This window comes from Bemisia tabaci, chromosome 4 (genome assembly GCF_918797505.1).
Source record: "Bemisia tabaci chromosome 4, PGI_BMITA_v3".
NCBI lineage: Eukaryota > Metazoa > Arthropoda > Insecta > Hemiptera > Aleyrodidae > Bemisia > Bemisia tabaci.
In genome coordinates, this window is record NC_092796.1 from 18,481,572 (window position 1) to 18,509,458 (window position 27,887).

The window sequence follows — 27,887 nt, forward strand, 5'->3', positions numbered from 1 at the left end:
AATCGATTATTTACCGCAGCTTCAAATGGGGATACATCGATAGATCGCAAAGCACGCCACGCCACTGAGCGACTGATGTAGCATTGCATTTCACAGCCATTTCTTGTTCAATGCTGCGAACTTGTAATGGGGAGATGTGATGTGATCCAATGATGATGTTCGACAAAACAACAACTTGGGGCAGCAGCTTCGAGGTGGCAAGGCGTTGGATCGTATTTTTGTGAGCGAAGTTTTGTTTATGTAATAGCGGGCCTGCACACAAACCATACAGCATTGCATATTTGTGCGAAGTTAAGTGGCTCGCCGATACCTAAATTGGCCGTTGCGTAAATATTTGAGCCGTTGGTATTTGAACAATTGTACCCGGTTGATATTCCTCGGGCGACCAAACGGTAGGTACGTGTTTTCTGTTTTCTGCCCAGAGCAGCTTGAGCCTCCGATCGGACATCACAGCAGGAAGGTGACAAAGTTTCAAAGGTGAGTCCTTTCAAAGGTAGCTCGCCTTTAATTTTGAAAACTAAAGCTGTTTCAGGGATCAGAGACGTGGTGTTTTCATTCTATGGGGAGTGAAAGTTCGAATAAACGACACGGAGAAAAAAAATCTCGGTTTTGAGATCTGGAGGATTTCAGTGGCCGCTTTTCGGTTCGGAGGACCAGGGTTGCCATCATTTCTTCATCTTCAAATTCCCTGTCTTTTCCCTGACTCCAAAATTTTTCTACTCCCCTTACTTTTTCTGAACATTCGAAATTTTCACATTTTTTTATACACTGACTCTCGATAAACTTCGGACAGAAGGACCCTGTACACTCCTTACGTAGTCCAGTAAACGAAGGGAAAAAAGAGGGGGTTTGATGAACAAATTAGTAACAAGCTAATTTTTCCCCCCATTGATAGTACCCATTGAGAGGACCATTTTCCCAAAAGTCCCCATCCCTACCCCCCTAGGGATTTTTGCTAGCCCCCCTCAAAGTTGAAAAATCCCCCTCTGATTCAAAGCGCTATAACTCAGACCCTAATGTAGCTAGACACCTCTAATTTTTTTTAAAATGTCCGTCTTGATATGTTCTTTAAGAAATTTTTAATAATCATGCAAAGTTTTCCACGGAAAGCTGAAAATTTTGAAAAAATTCGCAAATTTTTAGAAATCGAATTGCCTCTTTTTCACAAAGAGCGTGATAACTTTTTTCTAACTGCAACTATGAACTTTTTGTTTGTTAGAAACTTTGTAGGGAACACAATTTCCTTTCAATTGGTCCTCTTGAAGTAAGGATTCGGACAATGAGTGGGGTGGGAGAGGAGCCGAAACATGACGCAGTGCGATGTCGCGCGGCGCCGTGCCGCACCCAGCGCTGAGCGGTAGGTACGCCTAGCGACCAGAGGGGCTGGCGATCGTCTTGATAGTCACATACTAAGTTAACTTCAAACGACATCGTTATATTTTTTCTGAGCATATACTGTGACTTGTGGCAAAGATTTTGCCGTACTTAGGAAAAAAGCCTCATGAAAGTTCGAATGTTGCCGAATTTTCTCTTATACGATATTTTGCTATATACCTACGTAAAATTATGAATATTTTTTCGATAGGTACCCTATCAGACACCGTAAACAAAACTGTGTATTCGATTCCCTGAAAATTTGCAAGAAAATTGCTCACAAGTTTGCCGGAAAATTCTTATTATATCAGAGGAAATTGGGCAACGTCCGAATGTTCATACGGCGTTCTTTCTTGGCATGGCAGTATTGCGTCGCTTCATTTGACTATGAACGGATTAAGATGGTGGCCGAAGCATCCTTAAAAACACGACATCTCGATGAAAAGACGGCGCCGAGCATTTTTTTCAGCATGCCGCTTTCACCACGCTCCCTAGGAAAAATGAATGGAAATATCCTATAGACAAAGTGCCGACCAGCGGTCAAGTTCCGAATCTGAGGGTAGGAACCAGGATGGCTCCAGGAGTCGGAGGATGTATTGTACACGGAGAAAAAAATCTCGTGCGTGGGACCCGAAGTTTAGGTCATATGGATCTCTGAAGTTTTCGGATTGAGCATCTGAACACTTAAGGTCTAGCTGCCGAAGTTCAGGTCTGACATCTGAAACTTCAGTTCTTACATCTGAAGTACTTCGGTTTTCACATCCGAAAAATTTCGGTTCTCACATCTGAAGTACTTCAGATGTAAGAACTGAAGTTTTAGATGTCAGACCTGAACTTCGGCAGCTAGACCTTAATTAAGTGTTCAGATGCTCATTCCGAAAACTTCCGAGATCCATATGACCTAAACTTCGGGTCCCACGTACGAAATTTTTTTCTCCGTGTATGAGGCGTGTACTGAAAATGACCGCGGTGGAAGGGTTCATTCTTCTATGCTGCAAGAGTGTGTGAGAAAATGCCGAAAAGATGGCCGAAACTTGCTACTTACGGAGATATTGTCAATATGTACGTATCTTGTGCTCTTAAGCGATACACTAAGCATTCATCTTTTGTTTTCGACGGTTATCCTGCTTATTCAACCACAAAAGGTCAAGAAAAATTAAGAAGAGCAAAAAAAAAAAAAAACATCAGCCACAATAAATTTCACTTTAGCAATGCAATGTAGGTACGAAAACGCAGGCTGAATTTCTCTCAAATTCTTAAAATAAGAAAAAGCTCATTGCAGCTGTCAGTGAGGAGCAGTTGAGAAAAGTTGGTGTCGAGGTGTTTATTGCAGAGGCCGATGCAGATCGGGATATTGTCTCGTCTGCCATTTTGAAAGCTGAGAGAGGAGAAACAGTTGTTATGGTAGGGACGGACACTGATCTTACGGTTATAATGTTAATATTAATCAAGAGAAGGAAACTAAATATATTTTTCAAAATTCCTGGAACTTCAAAAAATCCTGGTACTCTGTATAATATCGTGAAACTAGTCGACGATTTTAAGCAGACTAGTTCTTTACTTCTTTTCGCTTATGCAATGACAGGATGCGACACCACCTCCGCTCTTTTCAGGACAAGTAAAATAAAAGCATACAACCTCCCATGGTTAATGATTCTTCTTTACAAAAAGATGTTCTAATTTTTAATGAGTCGATTGTTGATAAGGAAAGAATAGGCATAGTAAGCGAAAAATATTTAATTCATTTTATGGGGGAGCCAACTTAACTCAAATTTTAGATGAGTGCCGCTTCATAATGTATTCAAGAAAAGTTGCTAAAATGTCCTTAAAATCTAAATTTGAGATGGTGACTCTTCCACCAACATCATTAGCGGCGAAACAGCATAGCTTTAGAGTTTACTATCGAATTCAAGTTTGGCTTGGAAATAGTTCTCTCGACCCGAGAGAGTGGGGATGGAGGGAAGAAGAGGGAAGCGATGAAAGAAAATTTCTATTACCTATTCATTCTACATTAAATTTTGCGCCTGATGATGTTATATAGATAACCTCCTGTAACTGTAAGTCTGGTTGCGGCACAAACTGTAAATGTTTTAAAAAAGGACTCTGTTGTTCAGCTATGTGTCGTAATTGTAGTGGCGGAACATGTAAAAATATATTACCAGCCGTCGAAGAATTTGAAGAGGACCATCTATAGGTTTTTGCCCGAAATAATTTTAAGTATCGTCTTGAACTTGCCAACAGCTAACTTTATGTGTCCATTTTCGTTATTTTCTGTCATTATTGTTTTGTTACTGATAATTTTTACGATGATTGCTTTTATTTGCTGTTCAATTAATTTTAACCTGAAAATTAACGAATGCCATCAATAATAGACTACATCGCTTAAAAGGTGACATTTTTGTAATACCCATGTAGGCATTTTCTTTCGTATTAAATATTTGTTTTTGCTCTAATTTTTCGTAGAGCTGTGTGTTCTTTCATAAGTAAAACTATTAGGTAATTAAAGATATCCATAAATTTCCACCTCAATCTAATTCTATACTCATTTATTCCTCTTATTCAGTCATGTTTACTACTAACTAAATTTCAAAATGTTTCACTCTCAAAAAAATAAATAAAAAAAGGAAGGAAGCGAAAACACGTCCAAGTGGAAACAGCTTCATTCAAATATAATGTAATTATTTATAGCCAAACATGTTGAAAAATTTATGGTTTTGAAAGATAAAATTTATCTGCAGTTCACAAGAATGTTGCCCTCTCAGAATTGAAGAAAAAAAAATTCTAGGAGTGGGCTTTTTGAGAAACATGCCGCCATGAAGCATTGAGTTGGGGCGGGTCTATGTGAGTGCTGCGTGTTATTATACGCTGCGCTGCGCCGCGCTGAACCGCGCTCTGCCGGACTTCCACCCCCCTCTCATCCTCACCCTTTGCTCCTACCTTAACTTCCAATACACCATTTGATAGGAAATTGCGTCCTCTAAATATTTTCATATAAGTATAAATTCCATTTTTTAATCGATAACGGAGTTATTCCGATTTATTTTAAAAAAAATAATTCCATTTCATAAATTTTGAATTTGTTTTAAAATTTTCTTAACGATCTCTTGATAAATTTTGATGACCAATGGTTTCATTTTAACGTACGTATCAATACGAACAATTTAAAAACAAATTGAGGTGTCTAACTATAATAGGAGCCAAGTTACAGCAGTTTAATTGGAAGGGGGGATTTTTCAACTTTGAGGGGGGCTAGCAAAAATCCCTAGGGGGCTAGAAATGGGGACTTTTGTGAAAATACGCCCCACAGTGGGTATAATCAGTGGTAAAAAGTTCAGCTTGTTACTAATTTGTTCCGCATAAATCCCTTCGTTTACTGGACTAACGGGAATGTGTACCACGATCGATTTCAAATGTTTTATTGCATTAAATTCGTACTTGTATGCTGATTCATTGCGCGCAATTATGACTTTTGATCAGCATCCGAAGACGAGTTTAATGCAATAAAAAAGTTGGAGGTCGATCGTGATAAACATCCCCATTAGGAATGTATGGGGCCCTTTCCATTGTTTAGAGATCAAATTATGGAAGAAGGCATTTAGTAGCTGGTTCAGAGACGACAAGCCTTGAAAATGACTAGAAAGGGTGAACAGTTGAAGGATCAGTGATATGTTTTGGTGATTAGTAGATGTCTCAGAAATTCCCTGACTTTTCCCACGAATTCCCTGACTTTTCCCAGGAAAATTTTTACTTTTTCGACGGATTCCCCGACTTTTTCCGATTTTCCAAAACCCCGAAAACCCTCGGTTGCACCCTTTGACCTCTTCGGTTGATGGGACCGAAGCCTATCTCCAAAGCGAAGTAGCTTTGATCCTCATGGAAGGACCCAAGTTTTTCGATTCGTTGAACTGGAATTTCAGTTCGGCAAATCGACATTCGGTGGAGTCATACGAGCGGCTAGCGCGACTGATGGTCCATTTCTCAGAACCAAAAAGTATCCACCGACTTCTATGAGCTTACGTTTAGTTTACCTAAAGTTTTTTTTCTCCGCGCGTGGGGGGGGGGGGGGGGGAGAGAAAATTGGTCTTAACCATCGATCGTGAAACCACAATTTTCTTGTTCGATTACGACGTCATAATGCGAGCAAAGTTCAGCGGAAGGGAACGAAGTAGTATTGATTGTCGTCAGAACTCATGGGAAAATTATTCGTATCGTGACAGGAGAACGCTGTGCGGATCCTCCCGAAAGATTTACGGAATTTGTTACAGAGATCAAAAGAATTTGTGCGACCGTTTTCGGGTACAAAAAATGGATTGACCTATGGACTTTGGCAATAGTCGATATCACTTGGTTCCCTTTTACTATGTGAACGTTGCCCTTGACGCAGGGGGAGATTTCCGAGTTAATTTGTGACTCTCGTGCGGAATAGAAGCATTTTCTCCTTATTTCTTGCATTATCAATTGTTTTATTACGAACTATACGATTCAGAAAAGTAAGCGACCGAAAGCGAAGGGGAGGGCGTCCAGGGGTGCAGGAATGCGGGATCGCAAAATTCGGTTTAGCTTGGACCAAACTTGAAGGGTGTTTTCTCATTTTTGCGATTGTCGGGTCGGCAAATGGGCATTTTCTCGAGTTCTGGGTCAGTTCTTCGAATTTCCAGGTTTGAAAAACTTACAGATTTTTCCTCGGGATTCTGTAAAAACTTGGAAGAAAACAAATTTCTGTACCCCTAGGGCAACTTGAGTCCTCCTCTAATCCTGTCTCTTCCCAATTATTTTTGGTGATGCCTTTGAGTGTTCCGATAAAGCCAATATGTGTACCTATTCGTGTGGGCATCTGTGCGATGCGTTGGAAGTGCATGACCTTTTACAATCTCATACAAACCGATTTGATCATCGTCACAGAAAATTAATGCTCCATCTGTCATTAATATCGTTCGGAAATTCCAAAAATCAGCGATTCATGCGATCTACAATCCAAAATCAGTAAACGTCTTTTCCGAGAAAAACCGGGGTTTAAAATTTTTTAACGTTCATTCCCTTGTTACCACTATTTCTGGCTCATATGTGCCATCAGCTCCCCCATTACACATAAGTGGTTTGGAAAGAGCCAGAAAGAGAAATGCCTCACTGCACACTGCACATTGTCGCCCGAGTAGATTTCTGGATATGAAGTCCGCACCAAGAAACGCCTTCTAATCGTTGCCTATGCAACCATCACGACGGCCGAGTTCGAATAGTTATCTTGCGAGGCGGATCAGGCGAACACACTATCCGTATCATTAATGATCGAAATGGGCTCAAAATCTTCTCTCAACGAAGACGCGATGTGTCATAAACCCTGAGGGTGACCATATTATCAATGGCAATTGTTAATTTTGTATCATTAGGGAAGGAAGCTAGTTTTACTTAGAAAGCAAACAATTGCAACAAAAATTGTCTGCGTAGTCGAGGGCTACCTTCCTTGCTTCGATCAAATCAAATCAAATCAAATCAAACATTAAGTAATTCGGACCAAATGTTTTCTCTTAGTTTCCTCCATCTGAAATTTCGTTTCCCTTCGAGTCTTCGATCATTTAAAGGTGGAAATGAGATATGTTTCATGGTTATTTTTCGTGTGCATGCGTTCAATTTACCAAAGTTGTTTTGCACGCCGGAGCAGAGGTTATGGTCATTCGCGGAATGGAAAAAAGGACGCTGGGAACAACCATGAAATGGATTCATTATGACCAGATAAGTCTTAAATTAATGTCTTTTCTTTACTTCAATCTTACGTTGTTTTATACAGTTGAATCTACACCGGTGCTAAAATCAAACGTGTGAAAAGTTGCATCGATCAATTTTCTTTCCAACGACAAGACTCATTCCGGTAAAATTAGGGATATGTTATGCTTGTGCGAGGAAAGGCCCACTTTTCCCATAGAGGACACATTTTCATGAGAATGATTTTTGTCAAGCTAGGCCGAAAAGTCAGATTTTGAAGTTTCGGCGTGAGTGAGATTGTTACTGTGTCAATAGAGGCAGAAAAGTTGCATTGCACTCCAGCAACTTCGGACCCTAAATAAGGAGGAGTAGAATTTTAAAAATATTTTTCTCAGAACTACGTTGTTCGAACTGCGAACTTCAATACGCCACGACTTTAAAGTGGCTCGACATTCCTTGGTCTCTTGGTGCCGAGAATGCCAAAATGTTCGTAGAATACTTCTTTATATTCTGCGGGGCGATTATTGAAATGCTATCGACTGTATGTCGCCGCTTTGTCGTGTCGCGCCATCGACTAAGCATATGCTTAGTCGATGGCGCGACACGACAAAGCGGCGACATAGAGTCGATATCATTTCAATAATCGCCCCGCTGGTGTTAACGACTCAATTTTGAAATTTTGTGGACGTAGGTTCCTTCTCCCAAGAACGACTAGGAAAATTGACTTGATTTAGGCAGAAATAATGTTCACTTCCCTCTTAATTCAATCATTTAATCTGACGAAGATTCCCACCTGAATATAAAATAAAACCGCTTTAATCGAACAGATTTCCGTAAGAAATCAGTAAAGCAGTTTCTGTTAAGCACTGGAGATTCTGGAACACAGCAACCAAGAAATGCCCCTTTTCAGGGTTGCCACAGAATTTGGAAAATGAAATTCCTTGACGATTGAACAAATGCCAGATTTTTAAAAAGACAAATAGCAATAGTTTTCAATTGTTATTCAGACAGTTAGCAATATAGTTTTCAGGCAAAATTTGTTGTTCGAAACATTAAACCCACTCGAGAGAGCAAATGAAGGTGATGTGACAATTTTTCCCTGACATTTCCGATTTTCCCTAATTTTTTTAAAATTCCCTGACATTTCCCGGTATACCTTGACTGTGGAGACCCTGCCGTTTGCATCCAAAGGTCCAGTTACACGATCAAATTGAGCCATCAAATTGGGCCTCTCATTGATCGCATCCTCACCTCAGGTCTTTTTCCACCAATCAGAGCTTCAATTTGATGGCTTAATTTGATCGTGTAACTGGACCACAACACCTCATTTCTGCTTGTATCAAGTCATTTCCCCTCAAAGTATCAGGTATAACGCAGTTGCTACGTCATAGAACTGTGTCTTTTCTTCCTTTTTTGTTTTTCGTCCGAAACGCCGCGTTCCCGACATTAAGGTGCATGAATTGCGTGCGCGTTAGTTTTAGTTTGAGTGCTTTGCGTGATGCGTTTTGTGTGGGCCCGTGTTCGTCCGTTGGAGCGTCACCGACCGGCTCATAACCGGGCGGAAACGTTACGTCACACACGACGCGACGCGACGTCCGTCGGTAACTTTCAGATCTCTGCTCGGAGGCGGTGGCCGTCTGCGGCGCCGCGGCGCGAGGATCATTGTGAGACGCCCACGCTATCACTCTGTATCCTCCGTCCCTTTCGAAAGCTCCGGTGGCGAGGCCTCAACGATCCATTATCGATATTCCCCCATTTGAAGCTGCGGTAAAGAATCGATTATTAAGGTGTTCCTTGCCAACACCCTGTTTATCGATCCTTTTCCCTAGATATAAATGACAGATCAATCGATACATCGCAAAGCATGGAAAGCTCCCGCTCCCGCTGATAACGGATGTCGAGCCGTGAAAATCAAGAGCAACGATTCTGTGCCATGTATATATTCTTCGAGAGCTAAGCGATCTACTCTTCTGTGCAACTGAAAAATAACGTCGTTTCTACACTGTGGGAAAAGTATCGGCGGACCTGGGGAGGGGGGGGGGGGAGGCGGCAAGGGGCGTGCTTTCCCTTTCCCAGTAGAAAAACAAGGGGGAAAAACGGGAAACAACGCTAAAATACACAATTAGAAAACCGGGACGTTTCAACTCATAACTGAGTCATTTTCAGTCGGAAATGTTGCGATAAAAATTAAAAAAACTATGAAAAACCTGAGCCCTACATGGTGGTGGTCTGGTTCTTTCACGTTTATCCGAGAGGAAGATGAGAAAGAAAGAAGGGAAAAGCGGATGGAAGAAGGAAGGACCTTCATATTTGGTAATTTTTCATGACTAGAACTGCATTTTAGATGCTTTAAACTTTCTACAATTTTCTGGAGGAAGCCGCCCGGATCCCCTTTACGCTCCCCCGTTCGCAAGCTGATGTTTTTTAGTTTTTTCCAATTCTGCATGAAAGCGCTGTAAAGACGCCGTAATGTGTAAATACGTTGCAAATCCAACCTCAAAATTACAAAAAAGGTGAAATTTCTTCTATGTCCTGCAAAATTGTCATATTACGGATAGGCGGTAATATTCCTTAGCTATCGCTATACTTTATTATTTTTTTTTAAGTGGAGAAAAGAATGATGCCTTATTTTCCCTTCGTTCAAAACAATCCGCCGCACAACGATACAGTAATTCAAGGCATATTTCGAATAGTTCCATGCCACACAAATAAACAAACGAAGAAACGAATACACGAATAAAGAAAGGAGAAAAAAGCACGTGTACCGCGCAACGAGATCTGGGCGACGGGCGGTTCGAATCCGAGGAAAGTGGTTTCAGATTCCGAATCCAAATGTTTGTTTTTTTCCTGTAATTTAAAATGTTTGTTGTTCCTTTCGTTTTTGGAGGCGACGAGTCGCAGCGGTATCGGTGACAACTTTTTTCTTTCCTTTTTTTTCGCGTCTCGAGTGAAAGTTCCGGCCGTAAATGGCCACACCGCTTCGACGGATCCGTTTTTTCCGTGGCGAAGTCTCTCGACAATGCCGTGCGTAAGATTTGTATACAGACGGCACGGAAAAGTCATTCTTGCAAAGATTTGAGGGTTAAAAAGCCGACGGAAAAATCTACGGTTTCCTGCTCCCTTAGGACTCGGGAATCCGGAAATTGTCGAGACCAGAAGTTTCTTGTTTATCTTGAATTATCTCTCAATATTTTAGTAAATTGAGTTTCCAGCAGCCGATTATTAAAAGATTAAAGCAGCCCGATTGAACATCTAAATAAATCCAATGTATTGGATGATTAGATTGATTTAGATAGGACTATAGGTCTGGACTTTTCGTGCCGACAAAGTTTCAATAATCGGACCGTCGTTACCGTAGTTAATAAAGCTTGGACCCCATACAAAAATACCCGGACCCGAAGAAATTTTTTCATGGAATACGATACCTGAAAACCATAGAGAAAAAAAGGAGGTGGTCGCCTCTTGAGGATTTTTTACGCCGTGACGTAGATCGGTACAATATGGCAGGGATATTCCAGCAAAATCCGAAATTGTATGAAAAACGGACCATGACATCCGATTTTTTGGCTTAGACAAACTCAACAAATAATTTCAAACACTTTGTACACGTGACTTTTCTCCATAAACGACACCGTTTCCAAGAAAATAGACGATAAAACCCATCCGTGCCGACCTACGTCATCAAAAAAATCCAAGATTCCCGAGATGCGACTATCTCTTTTTTTTCTCTATGCAGAAAAACGTTTACAGGACTCTAAAAAAGCCGCTGATATTGAAAAGCCTACTCCGAGGGTTCACTGTGATGGAATGAAGTAATCAATCCGACTCATCCATCCTAAATATAATAATGCTCAGAGTACACGATAAATTGTCGATAATAAATTACACTTCCGTAGCCTCCTCTCAGCGTAGCGTCAATATTTGACGAGCTTTCAGGTGCAACTGAAGATTTTCATTGTGATGTTTAGCCGTGTACCCGCTTCGGTATTTTGAATTCGTACCTATTCAGACGGAGTATCCCGATCAATCAGCTCAATGGACTGCCTGACAGATCAACCTTCCAGGCTTCATTCACCGAGAAATCGAATGAATGGAGTAGGATGAATGAATGAATGACTGAATCAATAAATCAATAAAACCCTGCGTAAGTTGGCTCTGCCATCGCCTCACCTCGTCAGTGGCGTGGAGTGCTTTGCGATATATCGATTGTTATGTTATTTCGAACTATAGAAAAGGATCGATAGACAGGGTGTTCGCAGCGAACACCTTAGTAATCGATTATTTACCATAGTTTTAAATGGCATAACAATCGATACTTCGCAATTCACGCCACGCCACTGCGCCTAGTCCTTCCATTAATCGAGCATCAGAGTTCTTGAAATTGGACGTGTTTATGCTAAAAGGAACTATGTGCATAGGGTTTCCGAGTAACATAGTTTCTTTTAGCATGAATATGTCCAATGGACCGCTAGACAAGGTACGAATTTTAGCATTCTGATACATGTTTCTTAACTAAAATTTCACGTAGAATACGACGCGCACAACAAAAATTACCGAAACCAACTCCTTCCAAAGATATTTAATGATTCTTGATGCTTGAATTCAAACCACCCGCTCATAAAAACTCAATGCTCTGCATGATTCACATCGCGCGATAAACGTTATCATGACAGTCTCTGCGATATAAAAATCTGGCAACCTCAATCTTGACGCTTTGGCTCAGCTATAGCAAATTGCTTATAATTTGAACAACACATGGTGGGAAATGAACATTGCTCGATTGAGCGGCTTGTTGAAACCGTTGTGGTGCGCGATTTGACTCACGTAGAGCTTTGAGTTTCTTGTCAGTGGGCAATTCAAAATCCGCGTAACCAATGTGAAAAAAAAAGGTTAATATCTTCGCTAGGAGTTGGTTTCAGTAATTTTCGTTGCGCGAATTGCGTTCTACGTGAAATTCTGATCAAGAAACATGTATCAGAATGCTTAACTTCGTGCCTTGTCTAGTGGTCCATTGAAACAATTTGATGAATGAAAGCCGAGAGGGCCACCTAACAGGAATCTTACATATAAATCTTGAGATATACGGTATTCCCGGTGCGAATCGACCGGCAAAAATTGAAGAGTTTGCCCGTAGATAGGCGTATTGTAAAAAATTGGTCTTTGTTTCGAAAATCAATTATAAAGCATCAGTGCATCTCTGGAAATGGAGCGTCGTGTTTTTATGTTAATCCGTCGTTCCTGTACGGAATTAAAGGCAAAAATATGCAAAGCCGCTTTCTTAATGCTTCAAATGAGTATAGCTTAAATCAAATATTTTTCAAAGGCACACCGAAAAAAAATTAAAGTTGATTTAACATTCTGGATGTAAAAAAAGTGTGCGAGAAGTTATAAAAAAGCGAATTACCTGCCACAGCAGTTAGTTTTATAACTTGGCATTGCTGAAGTAACTGCTGTAGCGGGTGATTCAGCATTTTATAAGTTCTCGCACACTTTTTTTACACCCAGAATGTTAAATTAACTTCACTTTTTTTCGGTGCACCTCCCAGTTCGGAGTTTAAAGCCATTATTTGCCCGATGATGATTGATGAGTAGAATATTTCAAACTTCACCAAACTTCATGAGCTTCCTCAAATGATGACTGATGAATGTCGGAGTGAGCACTCAACTAGGCGAGTTTTTGCAAATTAGATTAGGAATGCTGAACCAATTGTTCAACTCTTCAGTCATCAGTCATCATTCGGCGTCTTTAATATGCAGTCTCTGGATGGAACCAATGACTGGAAATTTTGAGTTTTTGGCACCCTACCCATATGTTCCCATCGGCGTACACATTTAACGGATCAAGTTGGCAAGCATGGCATCAGGACCGAACCGTGATCGAAACATGGTGGGCGACGATTCAACGACCGCTAAGTTTCGTTTTTGTTCTGACCGACCAGATATTTTCACAACTTAGCCCGATAAAATGTACGTGGCTTTGGTCGCGCCCCCATTAAACTTTCAGCATTTTGCAAGTTACTTAAGTCTCCCTATCTGTGCTCCCACAAGTTGGACGTAAGTAGGGAATTAGAAAATGTCAACTCCAAAGCTTGAGAAACGGCCCTTATCGCTACACTGACGAGAATCCAAACATTTTACTGTGCACATATTATTGTTGCAATTTATTATACGCTTCAAAACGCTTCAGATTTTAAGAAGTGTAAGCTTTATTTCGGCATAAAATGAACCACATTATCTGCTCCGAGCAGCGGTGTCACTGTTTTGAATATAATTTTTTGGTAAGTTATAAGCTGAATTTTCCTGCTCATAACTACTCTGCCTTGTCAATGAGAAAAACCGTAGCAGAGGTTTCTCTGATGTAGACTTCAAATTTCAAAAAAGAATATTAAGTCGTCAATCTTGAAGGGGGATGTTTTCGGGAAAAATTTGGCAACACTGGAAAGTTCAGGCAGCATCCTCCTTAGTACGCCAGTGCTGAGCAGAGACAATATATTTTAGAGCCCCTGCTAAAAACTGGCAGTAGAATCTGTGTTCCAAAATACCATAGACCTACAGCCGACTGTAAGATTTCCAATAGCTTCTATAGCCGGCAACACAATTTCTTATAGTCTTTTACAGCCGATGGCGACTAAGCAATAGCCTGACGATAAAGTGTATGCTATCCGTTACTAATTACGGATGCTAGGACTTAGTGAGTTTTTGGACTACCGCTCTCTTTTTGGGCCGTAGTATCTTGATTTATTTTCCGAGGAAAGCTCCGTACTTTTGAAGGATGCCTGCCATTCCTAATATGTTGGAGCGCCTTCAGTTTCGTATGATACTGTGCAATACCTCTGGTGTGAAATAGTTGCTTCAAGCTCCGTGGTACGCTGCGGCGCAGCGCGGCGGGCGGGCAGCCAGCGCTGAACGCGCATTGGCGCCTACAAACCTAACAGGGATACTTCACGCATTGCGCGGCGCCTACAAACCTAACAGGGATACTTCACGCATTGCGCAGTGCGTGAAGTATCCCAGTTAGGTTTGTAGGCGCCAGTGCGCCGCCACTCCGCTTTGTGTTAGGCTCTAATATTTAATCTCGTGGAGTCAGCGTTGTTCAACTCATGACTTTGAAATGTTTGCACACTCTGTATGGATTATTCTCATTTTAATTGATGAAAACAAATATGTAGTGAAGGAAAATATAATTTGCGTTTTGTAAATATTATGGTGATTCCGTACAAACTTGCGGATTTACAAAGCATACGAATTTCTACACAATTTCTTATAGCCTTTTAAAGCCGATGGCGAAAAAGCAACAGCCAGGCGATAAAGTGTAAAGCCCGGCGACACGAACTATAGCCCGGCTGTTTAATTTCTTATCGCTTCGTGTAGCCCGGCCGTATGACTTTTTCCACTTTCTACAGCCAGCTATATGATTTTCTATCGCCTTCTTCAGCCGGCTATAAGAACTCCTATGGTATTTTGAAACGCAGCTCCTATCGCCAATTTTTACCAGGGTCTGTGTTTCCTACAGCGTAGAAGTTCCTTTCAGAGGCCAACGCTCAGATTCACCAGAAATGACGACTGATGCCGGAAGAGTTAACCAATTGGTTCAACATTCCGAATCTAATTTGCACAAACTCCTCAAATGTCGCTCCATTGACGTAAGGACGTATCTCTACTCCTACATAAGCCTTAAAAATCATTAAATCATATGGAGACCATGCCATACGTCAATACGCCCCTGCGTCAGAAAAGCGACGACTTTGACGCATCCCGACTTTCATCAGTCATCATTAGGCGAATTTCATGTTCAACAAGTTGCTCATCAATCATCATTCGATGAAAAATAGCGTTGACCTCCGAACTTAACTTTTGCCTCCCCGGATTACACAGCTCAGATCGTTAGTGCGGGGTCTCTGAAGTATCGTCACCCTCCTAACATAAAGGCGTAGCTACATTTGGCGATGGACCCTCTCGTCCATTTCACTCAATGCTTTTTCGGGCTCATCTCAAATTGCAGTTACGCCCTTTTGTCAGCCAAGTGACGATATATTGTCTCCAGGCTCTGAGCCTTTGAGTGACTCGTGGTGTCGAGGGAAGAATTACCATAACATGAAAACACGAGGATTACTCGTTGAGCCTCGTGGAGTGAGGTCGAACAAAAGAGACGTAATGAATCCGTGTGCCAAAACAATGGGCTGTGATGGAGGATCGCCGTTTGTTAATCGCTCCACGACCGGGTTATTCATCGAACTTTCTGCTGTTCGACTCGGTTTTCTTCACTCATTCGATCTACAACTTTGAACCACGTTGACAACTCGCCTCTATCGGTTCCAAGACATCGCCTCTTTCCTCTCCGACGGTTGTGATCAGTGTATCCCTTCAGCTCAAAGAAAGCTACGACATGTCAAGTTTATAGTGAAAGAACAGAACAGCGGGCTGATTTATGAAATTGATAGACAAAGCTATAGACAAAGGGGACAAAAGGGATATAGAGGGATCCTGTTGGTAAAGGATGGTAGACTAACTGACGGCAACCTACGAGAGACGCTATAGTTAGTCCATCGTTTATCCCTTTAGTCTATAAAAGAACCACCCATTTCAACCAAAAGGGTCGCTTCATACTTTCTATGTCTTCTTTGTTTGTCAATTATTGCAACTATCAGCCTGCAGAGTTGTTATAGACTTTATAGAAAATGAAATTTCTGGACAAATTCCTGCTTTCCCTTTCACATTTCGGCCAAATTCCCTGAAGAAATGCCGTTGAAGAAATGTTGAAGAAATGCCGGACGGTTAAAAAGACATAATTTCTTGAAAAAGTTTTCAAGCAAAACCTGTTGTTAGGACGTCAAACCCATCCCAGAGAGCAAATATAGGTGATTTAAAAATATTTCCCCCGGATACTTGCGTCGTTTTCCCTGACGTTCCAGGCTGTCCCTGACTTTTTGAAATTCCCTGACAATTCCAGGCTTTTCCTGACTTTTTAAAATTCCCTGACATTTTCCGGTTTTCCTCGACTCTGGCAACCCTAACAGAGGCTGACCGCGAGTTGGGGATTTTTACCCAATGCTGTTGTCGCTTTTTCAAATTCCTGAATAGAAAACTGAATTTTAAACATTTTTTGTAGCAATTTTTGAGTCCGAGCCATTTTTTGACTCCTCGGAAGTTCATTGCGCGTGGCAGAGTTTCAAAAATTACCCTACGATTCCCATCAAATGATTCACATTTTCCTCTCCGTGTCACACACATCGCGATCAGTATCGTCGTGGTTCGATAACGAATCTTTTATTGTCAGACCGGGAGAGAGAGAAAAAGTCGTGTTACGGTCGTAAAAGACTTGACCGAATGCACAGTTGTGGGAGAAAGTGCTCCGACTGCGGGACGGGACGGGCTCAATCTCATCTCAAAATTGCTGGAGTTCCGCACTGGTGAAGAGGATTATGATTATGAAAATAAACGTATCGCGAAGATGCTTATCGAGGAGCATACGTGCCGCCGCCGTTGCTCTTTCCGCATGAATTTTAGCCTCGTTTCCATCTCCGCATCGAGCCAGCGAGTCGATTGTTAAATCGATATCGAATGAGTTGGATCGATAGTTCCCTATCTTCACAATGCTATATATCGATCAAGGTCATTCGATAACGATTCAACAATTGACTCACAAGGCATCGCGAGTGAGAGGAGGGTACAAGTACGCTCCTTCCCTGTGGCGCCATAAACACTGCCAAAATGCTCGGTTTCTTCACTTTGTTTCGGTTTTGGCGCCTAATGAGTCGGTTACGCGGAGCACAGTACTGCACTGGAAAAAAAACACATTGGTTCTAGAGTCCAGACTCTTAAAAACATTGACAAGAAAAAATACTCTTGATTCTATCGGATTTTTGCTTAAATAAAGAACCAAGAGCCTCTTAATTTGAGCGGATTTCCTTTGAATTTAAGCAAAAATCTAATTGAATCAAGACTCAATTTTCTTGTCAATGTTTTCAACAGTCTGGACTCTAAATCCAGTGTGTTTTTTTTCCAGTGTGAGATTGAGAATTTCATGAAAAATAAGAACTTGAAATTTCACGTCAAAGTCAGCAAATTGAAATTTCAGGCTGTTTTTTTTTCCCGTGAAATTTCATATATTTTTGAAATTTCACGTCGAAGGCGGTTTTCGTGTCGAAGGCGCATAGTCAAATCAAGTATTATATATGTACATATGCACATGTAGTCAAATATTCTTACTTCGATTGAAATTTTAATTTTTTACCTTAATTTTAGACAAAGTGATTGGTTGCTCCTGTAAGAAAGAATTCTCTGTAGAATATGCAGCATAAAATAGTATTTTAAAAGATTTTCAGGCCTAAATGCACATTTATCACGAAATTTTCAGCACGTCATACAACATAGAATTTTTAACATTTTATCATCTAAATGTACTAAATACATCTAAAAAGGAAGGAAAAAAGAGAGTTCGTGGATTCGAAGAGTTATTCTTCCCAAAATATTGAGAACCCGTGAACTCCTCGAGTCCTCGCCATAAATTTACAGAATTCCGTAAACTGTCAAAATATGACTACCGGCCTGGGCATTTGATAAAATGTCTGATTTGACTAATTGCCTTCGACATACATTTATCGTGAAAGAGCCATAAACGAAATTTCCCACTTTCCTTTTTCGGCAAAATAACTATATCACGTTGGGCGGATGATTATCCAACTAGGGAGCAGTCAGCACGTGCTCACATTACAAATCGACGGAGAAACGCGTATTTCAACTGCGGCATTTCAAAATCTTTGCTTCCGTTTCAAGTTATAAAAAGAGAACAAAAAACACTTTTTCTAGTAATGTTCATAAATTATTCTTCACAGAGAGGAAAAAAATCAGAGGAGTTTTCATGAAACTACGATGAGTGTTTTCTCGTTTGAAGAAGTAAAGTATGATACGAAAGCTGCAGCGTTACAAACTGATACTTGCGTTCCTGCTGTTTCACCGTCGATTTGTTCCTTTTCAAGTCTGGGACATAAATCGAAGGAGCATAGTAGCAACTATTCGCGCTTTGAAGTAGTGGTATCGCGCTTTGGTATCACGCGGCATTGAAGGCGATTTTTCATTTTATCCCTGCACCTTCGGCCAGAAAAAAGTTTTTACCGCAGTGAAGGAGGATACTGGCTGATCATATTGCTCGCTTCGAGGTCTCCTTTACTACGTCCTCAATGAGTTTTGTCCTCGCTACTAACAGTCAAAATTGTTTAAGAGGTACTGCAACATTCAAATAATTTGTGAAATAATAGCGTTTTTTAATAGAGTTTTGTCTTCGCTACTAACAGTCAAAATTGTTTAAGAGATACTTCAACATTCAACTAATTTGTGAAATAATAGCGTTTTTTAAACTCGATGTTCATACTTGCTGGGAAAAGAAACGAGGATTGCTTACCTAAAACAGCCACTGTATAAATTTCAAGGTGTTGTGTGATAAAATATTTTTTGGACGTACTGAATTTACTCTGCCAATTCAATGAATATTGCGTGTAAGAGGATTAGGTAGGTTTTTGGGCGACCCAACTCTACTCTACTCATTTACCGGACATCTTATTGCTATTTCGATGGCCAACCTCAATTGGGACATACCTCAATTTCGGTTTTCTTGTCTGAATATGCTGATTCCGATATAAACTAAAATTGATACTTTTTAACTCAGAAGATAATTTTGGACTTTTAAAAATGTTTAGAGAGTAATGCGTTGCAGGGAAATATTGGGCGGTGCTTCAAACTTTACACTGTTTACTGTTAAGTGCATAATTCTATTGGATATCTTATCTTGAAACCTGCTCAACTCGGACAAAATGAAAATTTCGTTTACTTGGAGAAGCTATTTTGGGATAATTGTGCACATTCTTGTCTTTTTTTCGTCTTCTCCTTGATTTCACATGAAAATGGTGTCGGTTTCTTTCCAAAAGTACCCAACTCCAGTGTTTAAGAACTTTCATATTGTACTTTAAAAAACCGTGAAGTTTTATATTTTTAGCTGCGAGGCTCTCTTTGATAATTGATAAACGTTCGTTAATAACATTTTCCATTCACCGTCAAAAACAAAACAAAATGGTTGAATTCAATGTTTACCGTTCCTAGGGATTTTGCTTTTTTTCTAAAACTGGCTACTTTTCGAATCAAGCTACATATGATCCCAGACTGAGGAAGTCACGCGTAAGAGCTTGAAAGTCGAAAGCTCAGTTGCGGCACCTTGCCTCGTCTGTGGTAGGTATGCGTGGCAAAAAGGGGGCAACGGGAGGGGGCGGGTCTCGGCTTGGGGGCTCTCTGTTCACTAACGGTTCAAGTTCACGATCGAGGAGTGGAGATGAAAGTGGGGGTCGGGGGGTCCGGGATGGTCGAAGGGGAGGGGGGGGGGAGGATCACGGCGTAACTGATCCTCTATTCCATCGTTCGCGCCCCGAGACTTTTTAACAGTAAACAAATTACTTTTTACGGCGGAGGAGCATGCTCGCCCCCCCCCCCTCTCCCTCCGGACCAGGCTACCGGTTGCGTCAAAGAGGGGATCCGACATTGAAAGGTCAAAGCGCTTGACGGCTGTCGGCCGGGTCCACGAGATGGGGTTCTACGATGTGACGTCACCGAAGGGATTCTCCACTTGGTAGTGACGTAACAACACGTAGCGCGATCTTTCTCTCGCTCGTAGCTCCTGCGTTCTACTTTCCTCTCTCTCTCCCCGCCCGGTGAATGGGTAGACTAGGCTTGGTTTTAAATTTTAGAAATTAGTTTCGGTAGAAAAAGGACGAAGTATGTAGGATTAAATCTACGATGGTGGTGCGCTGGTTTTGGATAATGAGAAGTTCAGGTGCAAATGCTCAAAAACTTACGGCAGGTGAAGTTTAGAGCTGTAAGAATACGGAATTTTCTGAGCATGTTCGTCGTTTTTTCATAATTTGAGGCATACGCGCAGTAGACAACGGCAGGCTGATCGTTGAAACTTTAGCGGGCATTGTTGGCAAGATAAGACAAGACATAGCCCTGCCTGCGCTGTGTAATATATCGATTTTCGATTCTTGTCGACATAAATTTCAACAATCGGGCTGATTTCTACGAGAAGAAAGCTAAAGCGAATTTAAAATTGGTTTTAGATCCGCCAGGAATGAGAGTTCATTAGAGAAGGAGTATAATAAGGGGGCGCAGAAAATGTTTTTCTTCCAATTTTTGCATAATCCTCGGAAAAACTTTCAATACTAGACCACTTGGAGAAACGACCCTTTTGAGAAAATGTCTGAAAGTTCAAAATAATGCTGCACTTTCATCTATTGATTTTTTTTAGAAGCACTTACTATGGTTTCTTTCACTTGATTTCTATAATCGGCGATGAATCGTATTTAACTGCCATGACTGCCCCACGGACATCATCGATGAGACCAAGATGGTGAGCCCATGGAATGCTGTAAGTCAGCATGTTTTTCAAAATATCTCGTAAATGAATTAACTCGATGTTGGGGCAAATTGTTTTGATTGAGTTAACTACCCTTGCTAACCGGGCAGCTGACCCGGTCATTTTCTTCTGGTTAATATTCACCTTTCACATAAGTTTCATACGTGTTGTGGTCAATTTTAATTTGTTTTCATTTTGTACTTTTATATTCTATTCTAGCCTTAAGAGTCCTATTCCCTTTAACTATTAACCGTTGTCACCAAGTGCAATATGGGGTCCAAATCATTGTTAGCAATGGGTCTGCTCGTGGCTATTTTCACATCCTCATGGTTGACGCCAGGTAGCCAGGGCCAGGGTCAACCCCAGGGACAGCCCCCCCAGGGCCAGGGCGAAGCTGGATCATTCTGTTATAGCCCCGCAAATGAGTCTTTTTGGGGCCACGCTACCGCTTCCTGCTGTCCTAGAAGGTGGGGAGGATGGGTGACTCAAGAGCGAAAGTGCGTCGGTCTGCTCAACAAACCTGTGAGATGCAAGCAATTTTACGCATGTTGCATCTACTGGTTCAGCAGTAGAAACATTGCGAACGAAACATGCGTTTAATCGATAGCCTTCATCAGAAACGCGTTTTCCATTGTCTCTTCAAAGTTTCCTTGCTGGAGAGCCCGTGTTTTCTTTAAATAAAGGCAAGTTTGATCTGCTAACGGAAGTTCCTTATAGCTTAACAAAGTTCTTAATATTAATTTTTGGTCCGTCAAAAACGAAGGTTTCTTGGAAAAGGTGTATGAGGAGGAGTGCAGAAAAACTATGAACTTGACCGTTTAGAGAGACGACCAAATTTGAGATAATGTTTGAAGGTTCAGAAGAATGCTGGACTTTCATTTATTGATTTTTTTTATAGGAGCACTTCTCACGGTTTCTTTCACATTGATTTCAATAATCAGCGATGAATTATAATTAATTGCAATGATTGCTCTACGGACATTATCGATGAGACCAAGATGGTGGTAAGCCTGTGGAATGATGCAAGTCAGCATGTTTTCCAAAATATCTCGTAAACGAATTAACTCGGAGTTGAGGCTAATTACTTTGATTGAAATATGTTGACTACTCTTCTTAACCATGCAGCTGACCCAGTCATTTTCCTTTGGTCAGGGCCGGATTAGCGCTCAGGGACCCGGGGTGCTCGCCGGTACAAGAGCCCGCACATTGCGGGTTGCATACTTCCTAAATTGAAGGCGGTTCATCACTTCTGCAAGAAAAAAAAGGTCCCAAAAGCCCTTCACGTAGGTCAAAGGAGATAAAAAATACTGATTATATTGATTCTTCTCAATTCGCCCCCCCCCCAAAAAAAAAAAAAACCAAAACTATCCGTTGAGCCCTTTAAAACACTGCGGTCTTAAGGACCCGATAAAATGCTGAGATCAGAGCTCAAGAGTTCATGAACATTGTCATAAGCTATGCAGGTCCCATAAAAATCCTGATCACCAAGTTTCATTGAAAGTCCAGTCTCAGGTATCCAAATGGTCGCTGGAGCTCTAAATCCTGAAGTTCAAGGGCGCCGTGATCTCCAAAATCCTTATTTCAGGACCTCTCCGATCCTTCATAATCTTCGAGAATCCAGAAGTCCCCAAAAGATTTGATTGAACCACTTGCAGGGGAAAACAATTAGAAGTAGTAATGGAAAACCCCATTCCATAGAGAACCTGCGAGTCCGGGGTGCTAGTACCCCGGCTAGTCCGGCCCTGCTTCTGGTTAATATTCACCCTTCTTTTCGTATAGACATCAAACGTTGTGGTAAATTCTAATAGTTTTCTTTTTACTTTTATATTCTATTCCAGCCGAAAGACTCTAGTCCCTTTTACTATTATCCGTTATCAGCAAGTGCACTATGGGGTCAAAATTCTTAGCGGTGGTTCTGCTCGTGGCTATTATCGGATGCGCATGGTTGACACCAGGTAGCTGGGGCCAGGGCCAACCCCAGGGCCAGCCCCAGGGCCAGAACGAAACTGGATCATTCTGTAACAGCCCCCTAAATGAGTCCTTTTGGGGACACGCTACCGTTGGCTGCTGTCCCCGAAACGCAACAGTGGCTGGTGATCGAAGGTGCTACGGTTTGGTTGGACAACCTAACAAATGCAAGAACTTTTACGGATGTTGTATCGACTATTTCGGCAGTAACAACACTCGTAACGACACATGCACCTAATTGATAGTTTCATACCATATTTCATAATTTCTTTGCCGGATGACCAATGTTTCTTTTTTAAAGTAAGGCAAGTTTGACCTGTTGCCGGAAGTTCCTTGTAACTTTTAGTGCTTTTTTAATGTATTTAATCCAGTTGACTGGTGTTATTGTGTCAGGAAACCTAATATTAATTTAATAAATGTATGATTTAATATTTAAAAAGAAAAAAAAAATTGTGCCTACTTAAAACTATCGTTTTTATGAGTTCATCACTTTCAGTAGTTTTGTAAATGATAGGTGTCACGGATGGAAAAAAATTGCAAACTATTTTTGGAATTTTGAAAAACGAGCGTGTTTTAAACAGTGAGTTGACGCCTACTGGGACAAAAACGTATAACGATTGTAAAATGCGGCTTGAAATTGAGTTCTGACGGAGGTTCGGTTCACCTTTGAGATCCGTTTTTTCTCAAGTAATCGATCACAATAATCGGCTGCTAAAATTATTATTTTAATTGTTTTTCTACGTCACTCCATTTTTTTTAATCCGTGACACCTCTTGATTGAACTATTACTTCCTACAAATTTGTGGTTTAAACCTCAGGTAAAATTGCCCATCGGTAACAATTGATTCGTCTCCGCGATTAGTTTACGTTCAATAGCGTTGTGCGGGGACAAAACGGAACTTTCGCGTTTGCCAAGTGACTTGGTTAAATTTAGGAAAGTTTTTCGCAAAAACAGTATACCGATAGGTTAAGTTTGCCGAAGATTTGATGAAGCTGGACGAAGTTTAAAAGAGATTAAGACAGTTTTAGCACACTCAATGGAGTCACCAACTTTGAGCAGATTTGATTAGAAAGTTAGATTCGGCTAAAGTCAGAAAAAAATTTAATGAGGTAAACACAGCGATATTTGGACGTATTTCTATCAAACGGAACTAAGCGCCATCGAGGGAGGAAGGGAAAGGGGGCTTGGATTGGCGGGTGTTGCGGAAAGCGATGCTCGTTCCGACCTACATATCGACGGTGAAACTACCAAACCACGTATCTCGGTTTGCGACGTCGCAGACTTCCTGTCATACTTTATTTTTTAAATGAAAAACTACTTAACATCCAGTCTTGAAAATTTCTGTGATTTTTCTTCTTTGAGCGGAGAAAATACCGTGAAAATTTCAAGGAATGATATTGATTTGGTCTACTTCAAAAAAATAAAATGTGAGCGTAGATTTCTAAACACCGCAAACGAGATACGTGGTTTGGTAGTTTCACCGTCGATATATACTCGCAATGCTTTTCCATGGCGCTTAGTTCCGTTTGACAGAACGCGCTATTCGGGATTCTAAAATCCTCAAAAGGAACTTAATTTAACGCTTAGTTCCGTTTAACAGAAATACGTCCATTTATGTAAAGAATTCAACTAATGTGCAGGTAGTTTTGCGAAAATTACACCATTTTTGATGGAGTACGAACGAATCAGTTTGCCAGAATTTGGTTGTATTTGGGAAATCGTTTGATAATTTAAATGAAAATTACGTCGATACCGAGGCTCCTAAAGAATCCTAGGAAGATTTAAACGTATAAAAGCTATCTACAACCAACTTTATATTGATAGCCACAATTTCATAAAACGTGCGATTCTATACAAAACGATAAAAGCATGAGACTTCCGATAAGATGTATTTTTGCGAGCATTGGTTCTAATTGTGATCTTGAAATTTTGGGACCAGTTTAAAAATTAGTGAAAAAACTTCCATGATGCTACTGCTACTCAACGCTTTGTGTTGATGAATAAGAGGCTCTTGTAGAAGATAGAAAAATTGCAGGTGTCTGAGATTCGATGAATTTCGTGTTTAAGAGGAAAGTACTAAGTGAACTGAACACGAGGATAGCTTTGGTGTTTAAGTTGAACAATAATTGGAGGAGATACGACAAAAGGATATAATCTTCTGAAATGTATGATTAGTATCTTGATTTATTTTGCGAGGAAAGATCTGTACTTTTAAGGGATGCCTGTCATTCTTAATACGTTCAATTTCGTATAGTACTGTGCAACACCTCTGTTGTGAAATAGTTGCTTCAGGCGCCGCCGCAAGGCGCGGCGGGCGGCCAGCGCGGAACGCGCATTGGCCCCTACAAACCTAAGTGGATACTTCAAGCATTGTGTAATGCGTGAAGTATCCACTTAGGTTTGTAGGCGCCAGTGAGCCTCTCGCGCTGGCAGCACGCCGCTCCGCTCTATTAGGCTGTAATATTTATACTCGCATAGTCAGCGTTTTTTAACTCGTGATTTTGAAATGTTTGCACACTCTGCATTGATCATTCTCATTCAAATTGATGGAAAAAATATGTATCAATTTATCAAAGGAGAATAATAATAAATTGCGTCTTTTTTAAATATTGGTGGTTCCGTGTCAAATTTAATGATTGCCAAAGCACTTTAATTTTTCTTTCACATTTTGTGCTTTTAATTGTGCTGCAGCGAGGTGTACGCGCAACTAAACGCTCAAAATTTGACGTATTTGACTATAACAGATTGATGTACAAATGGGTTAAAACTAAAGATTGCGTGCTTCTTGGTTTTTTTCCCTCTTTAATTCATTTTTGCAGTTTCTGTCGGCACAACTGCGGTTCATTGAGATTAATATCGCTTGGAGAAGGTTTTACAAATATTTGTCACTTTTTAAAAATATAAATATTTTCAAAATGAAGTAATAATTTCGTAAAGAAAAAATTAAAAAAATAAGAAAAAGTACCTATACATATATGAGGTATATTGTACACCGAATATTTAAAGGATAGAAATAAAACCAAATATTTACTAATGACAATTTAAAAAGATGATTCAAAAGGAGAAAGTAATAACCTTTCATTTAGAAAATGAGCAACCATAACAACAGCTCCTTCTCTCTCAATTTCTCATTTCCATATTGTAAATATAATTTCACATTCCGACTAAAATATAACGCTTGGACGAATCGGACTACATTTTGCAATTAGGAACTGTAAATTCCGGCCCGGTTTAAAAAACAACGTGTGTGCCATTAGTTTCCCTATGAACATAATTGTTTCTTCAGATGAGCCAGAATTTATAGGTCCAAATTGCAAAATGCAGTCCAAGTCACTGTTGCTTATTTTATGTGTGGGCGTAAACTACCGGACAAAAAATCGTTGACAAAATGTCCTGAAACCTTGTCTATAGCTTTGTCTATAGATTTCAATAATTGGCCCGCTGGTATTGGGACTTCCTGATTTCCCTTCGGCTCTAACTCGGGCGATTGGAAGTTAATAATCATTATATTCGTTGCAGTGCCCGCCGAAATGGAAAAGATCGTTCGACTGTTCCTGTGGATCTTCATCGTCATGTACACCCTCTCGGACTTGTGGCCCCAGTCCCTCGTGTCCTGCCAGAACCCGCAGTTTCCCGCAAATCCCGGCTCTGTGAACGGGACGGGAATGCAACCGCAGAACTCGACGGGGGTCCAACCGCAGAACACTACCGGCCTAGCAGGAGACGACGACGCTACCAATGGCACCACACCCGCACCGCCCTCCACGCCTACGCCTCCGTTTGGACGCTGAAATGACCTGGGGGGGGGGGGTGGTCTTGGCGATAACGCCTGAACCGATCACGAGTTTCCAAATTTGCACGCTTAAACTACGGTTCGAAACAATACTTTCGGATAAAATTTTAGAGTCGAATAAAAAAGTTTAAGCTCACACGCTTCATTGTGAGGCTGAGATAATTTTATTACAGCCCGCACGGTTTGACACTGCTTTTGTGCTGATATAGCAACACTTGGCAAAGAGAGAAAAAAGGAGGTGTTTGCATTTCGGGCATCATGGAATTTTTTGATGATTTGATGACGTAGGTCGGTACAGCGACGTCCCCTTCACGCTAAACGTAGCTGTACCGACCTACGTCATGAAATCATCAAAAAATTCCAAGATGCCCGAAATGCAAGGTGGGTACGTATCAGTACAGTAGGACACGGAAAGCTATTGGACCGCGTTTAGCAGAAAGGAACCAAGCCACATCAGCTGTTGCCTTTGACTGGGCAATTTAATTTTTTACGAGAGAACGTTCGGACGGATTCCTTTGAAAATTTTAAGGGATTTGCTTCTTACTACAAATATGCAAAATATTCACTGGAATTTGCGCGAAGATCCGCACAACCGTCTACATGAAAAACAATTAAAAAGCCCAATTAAAGAGGCTTGGTTCCTTTCTGCTTAACACTGTCCATTTTATCCCTAGAAAAAACTTCACTGAAACTATACAAATTAACTTCGATTCGATTGTTCGTCTTGAAGGGACTTATAAATAAAGGTCCCCCTCCTTTTCCCATCCAAGAATCACAGCTTCTTGCTCTCGTTTTAAAAGTTCCCGATTTCTCGGAACAAACTTGTTAAAAGGTCAAAAACACACTGAATTTCTGGCCGGTGAATCGAAGTATCGGCAAGTTGTGAAACTCGATTACGACGCATTCCGAGAGTTGAAGCTCCTGGGAGTTGTGGATAAGTTCGTTCCTGGAAAACTGATCGGTCACAGTTATTTATGAGGAAAGAAGAGCGTTCTCTGTACTCTCCCGATTCTATTTCTGCACTCAAGGATTTCTGGCGACCGTGATAACAAAAACTTTGCCTCGCATTTTAAAAATCACCTGTTATTTTTGCCAGAAATGACTGAAAATCCTCACTCTATAATATGTAACCGTTACATCTGCAGAGAAGTCCTCCTGTTCTCCGTCACCACCTTCATAAGCGTAACAAAATTAAAAGTCGGCCCCTACGAACTATTTTCATAGTCGCTCCTTAATGACCTTCATTCCTTAGGATGGTGTCATCTGCTTTACAATTGCATTGAGATTAAAGGAGGTAAGCCGTCCTTCAATAAAGCTTCATAAACAGGACAATTTTTAAGAGCCTGAGTAATTTCAAGAGTATAACTTCGCAAGGGATTAAAATTATTTTCAAGTGCAAAAAAGAAAAAGAAAAAAACCGGCGCTCCGCTTCGCTCCGCGCCGGTTTTTGGGGGGGCTTCGCCCCCCCAAGCCCCCCCAGGACGCGCGCGAAGCGCGCGTTTTTTAGTTTGAGTGTCCGGCCTCAGTTGTTCTGTCTTTAAGTGACCCGCGCGTCCACCGCGGGAAGAGTGTATTTTCCGAAGGGAGGGGAGGGGGTGGGGAGCTATCAATCTTTGGAGGTTGGATCTACGTTTACACTGTTGGAGGCATTG

At 41.0% G+C, this 27,887-nt stretch overlaps 2 protein-coding genes across 7 annotated transcripts in view; one reads left to right on the forward strand and one right to left on the reverse strand.

Annotated features, from left to right (window-relative positions):
• Amph (amphiphysin) overlaps positions 1-27,887 on the reverse strand; it is a 124,487-nt gene that overhangs the window by 14,834 nt on the left and 81,766 nt on the right. The gene's annotated exons all lie outside the window — the stretch shown is intronic.
• LOC140224441 (uncharacterized) lies at positions 320-26,371 on the forward strand. 3 transcript variants are annotated; one of them, XR_011899719.1, is made up of 3 exons: positions 320-477; positions 20,693-21,156; positions 22,312-22,907. XR_011899719.1 is itself a non-coding variant. In XM_072299454.1 (3 exons), exons 2-3 carry the CDS (start codon positions 1,321-1,323, stop codon positions 26,231-26,233), a joined length of 309 nt encoding a protein of 102 aa, XP_072155555.1. In that variant the 5' UTR covers positions 389-477; positions 1,220-1,320; the 3' UTR covers positions 26,234-26,371. The 3 variants fall into 3 exon arrangements, 2 of the variants coding, with proteins under 2 accessions (XP_072155556.1, XP_072155555.1); XM_072299454.1 differs by lacking the exons at positions 20,693-21,156; positions 22,312-22,907 and adding exons at positions 1,220-1,357; positions 25,962-26,371 and having other exon boundaries at positions 389-477; XM_072299455.1 differs by lacking the exons at positions 20,693-21,156; positions 22,312-22,907 and adding an exon at positions 25,962-26,371 and having other exon boundaries at positions 329-477.

Excerpts from the sequence above, each read along its gene's own strand:
- LOC140224441 (XM_072299454.1), top strand. The coding sequence starts at position 1,321 with ATGTCGCGCGGCGCCGTGCCGCACCCAGCGCTGAGCG. Across the intron at positions 1,358-25,961 it reads GCCGCACCCAGCGCTGAGCG|TGCCCGCCGAAATGGAAAAG; the intron begins GTAGGTACGCCT and ends TATTCGTTGCAG.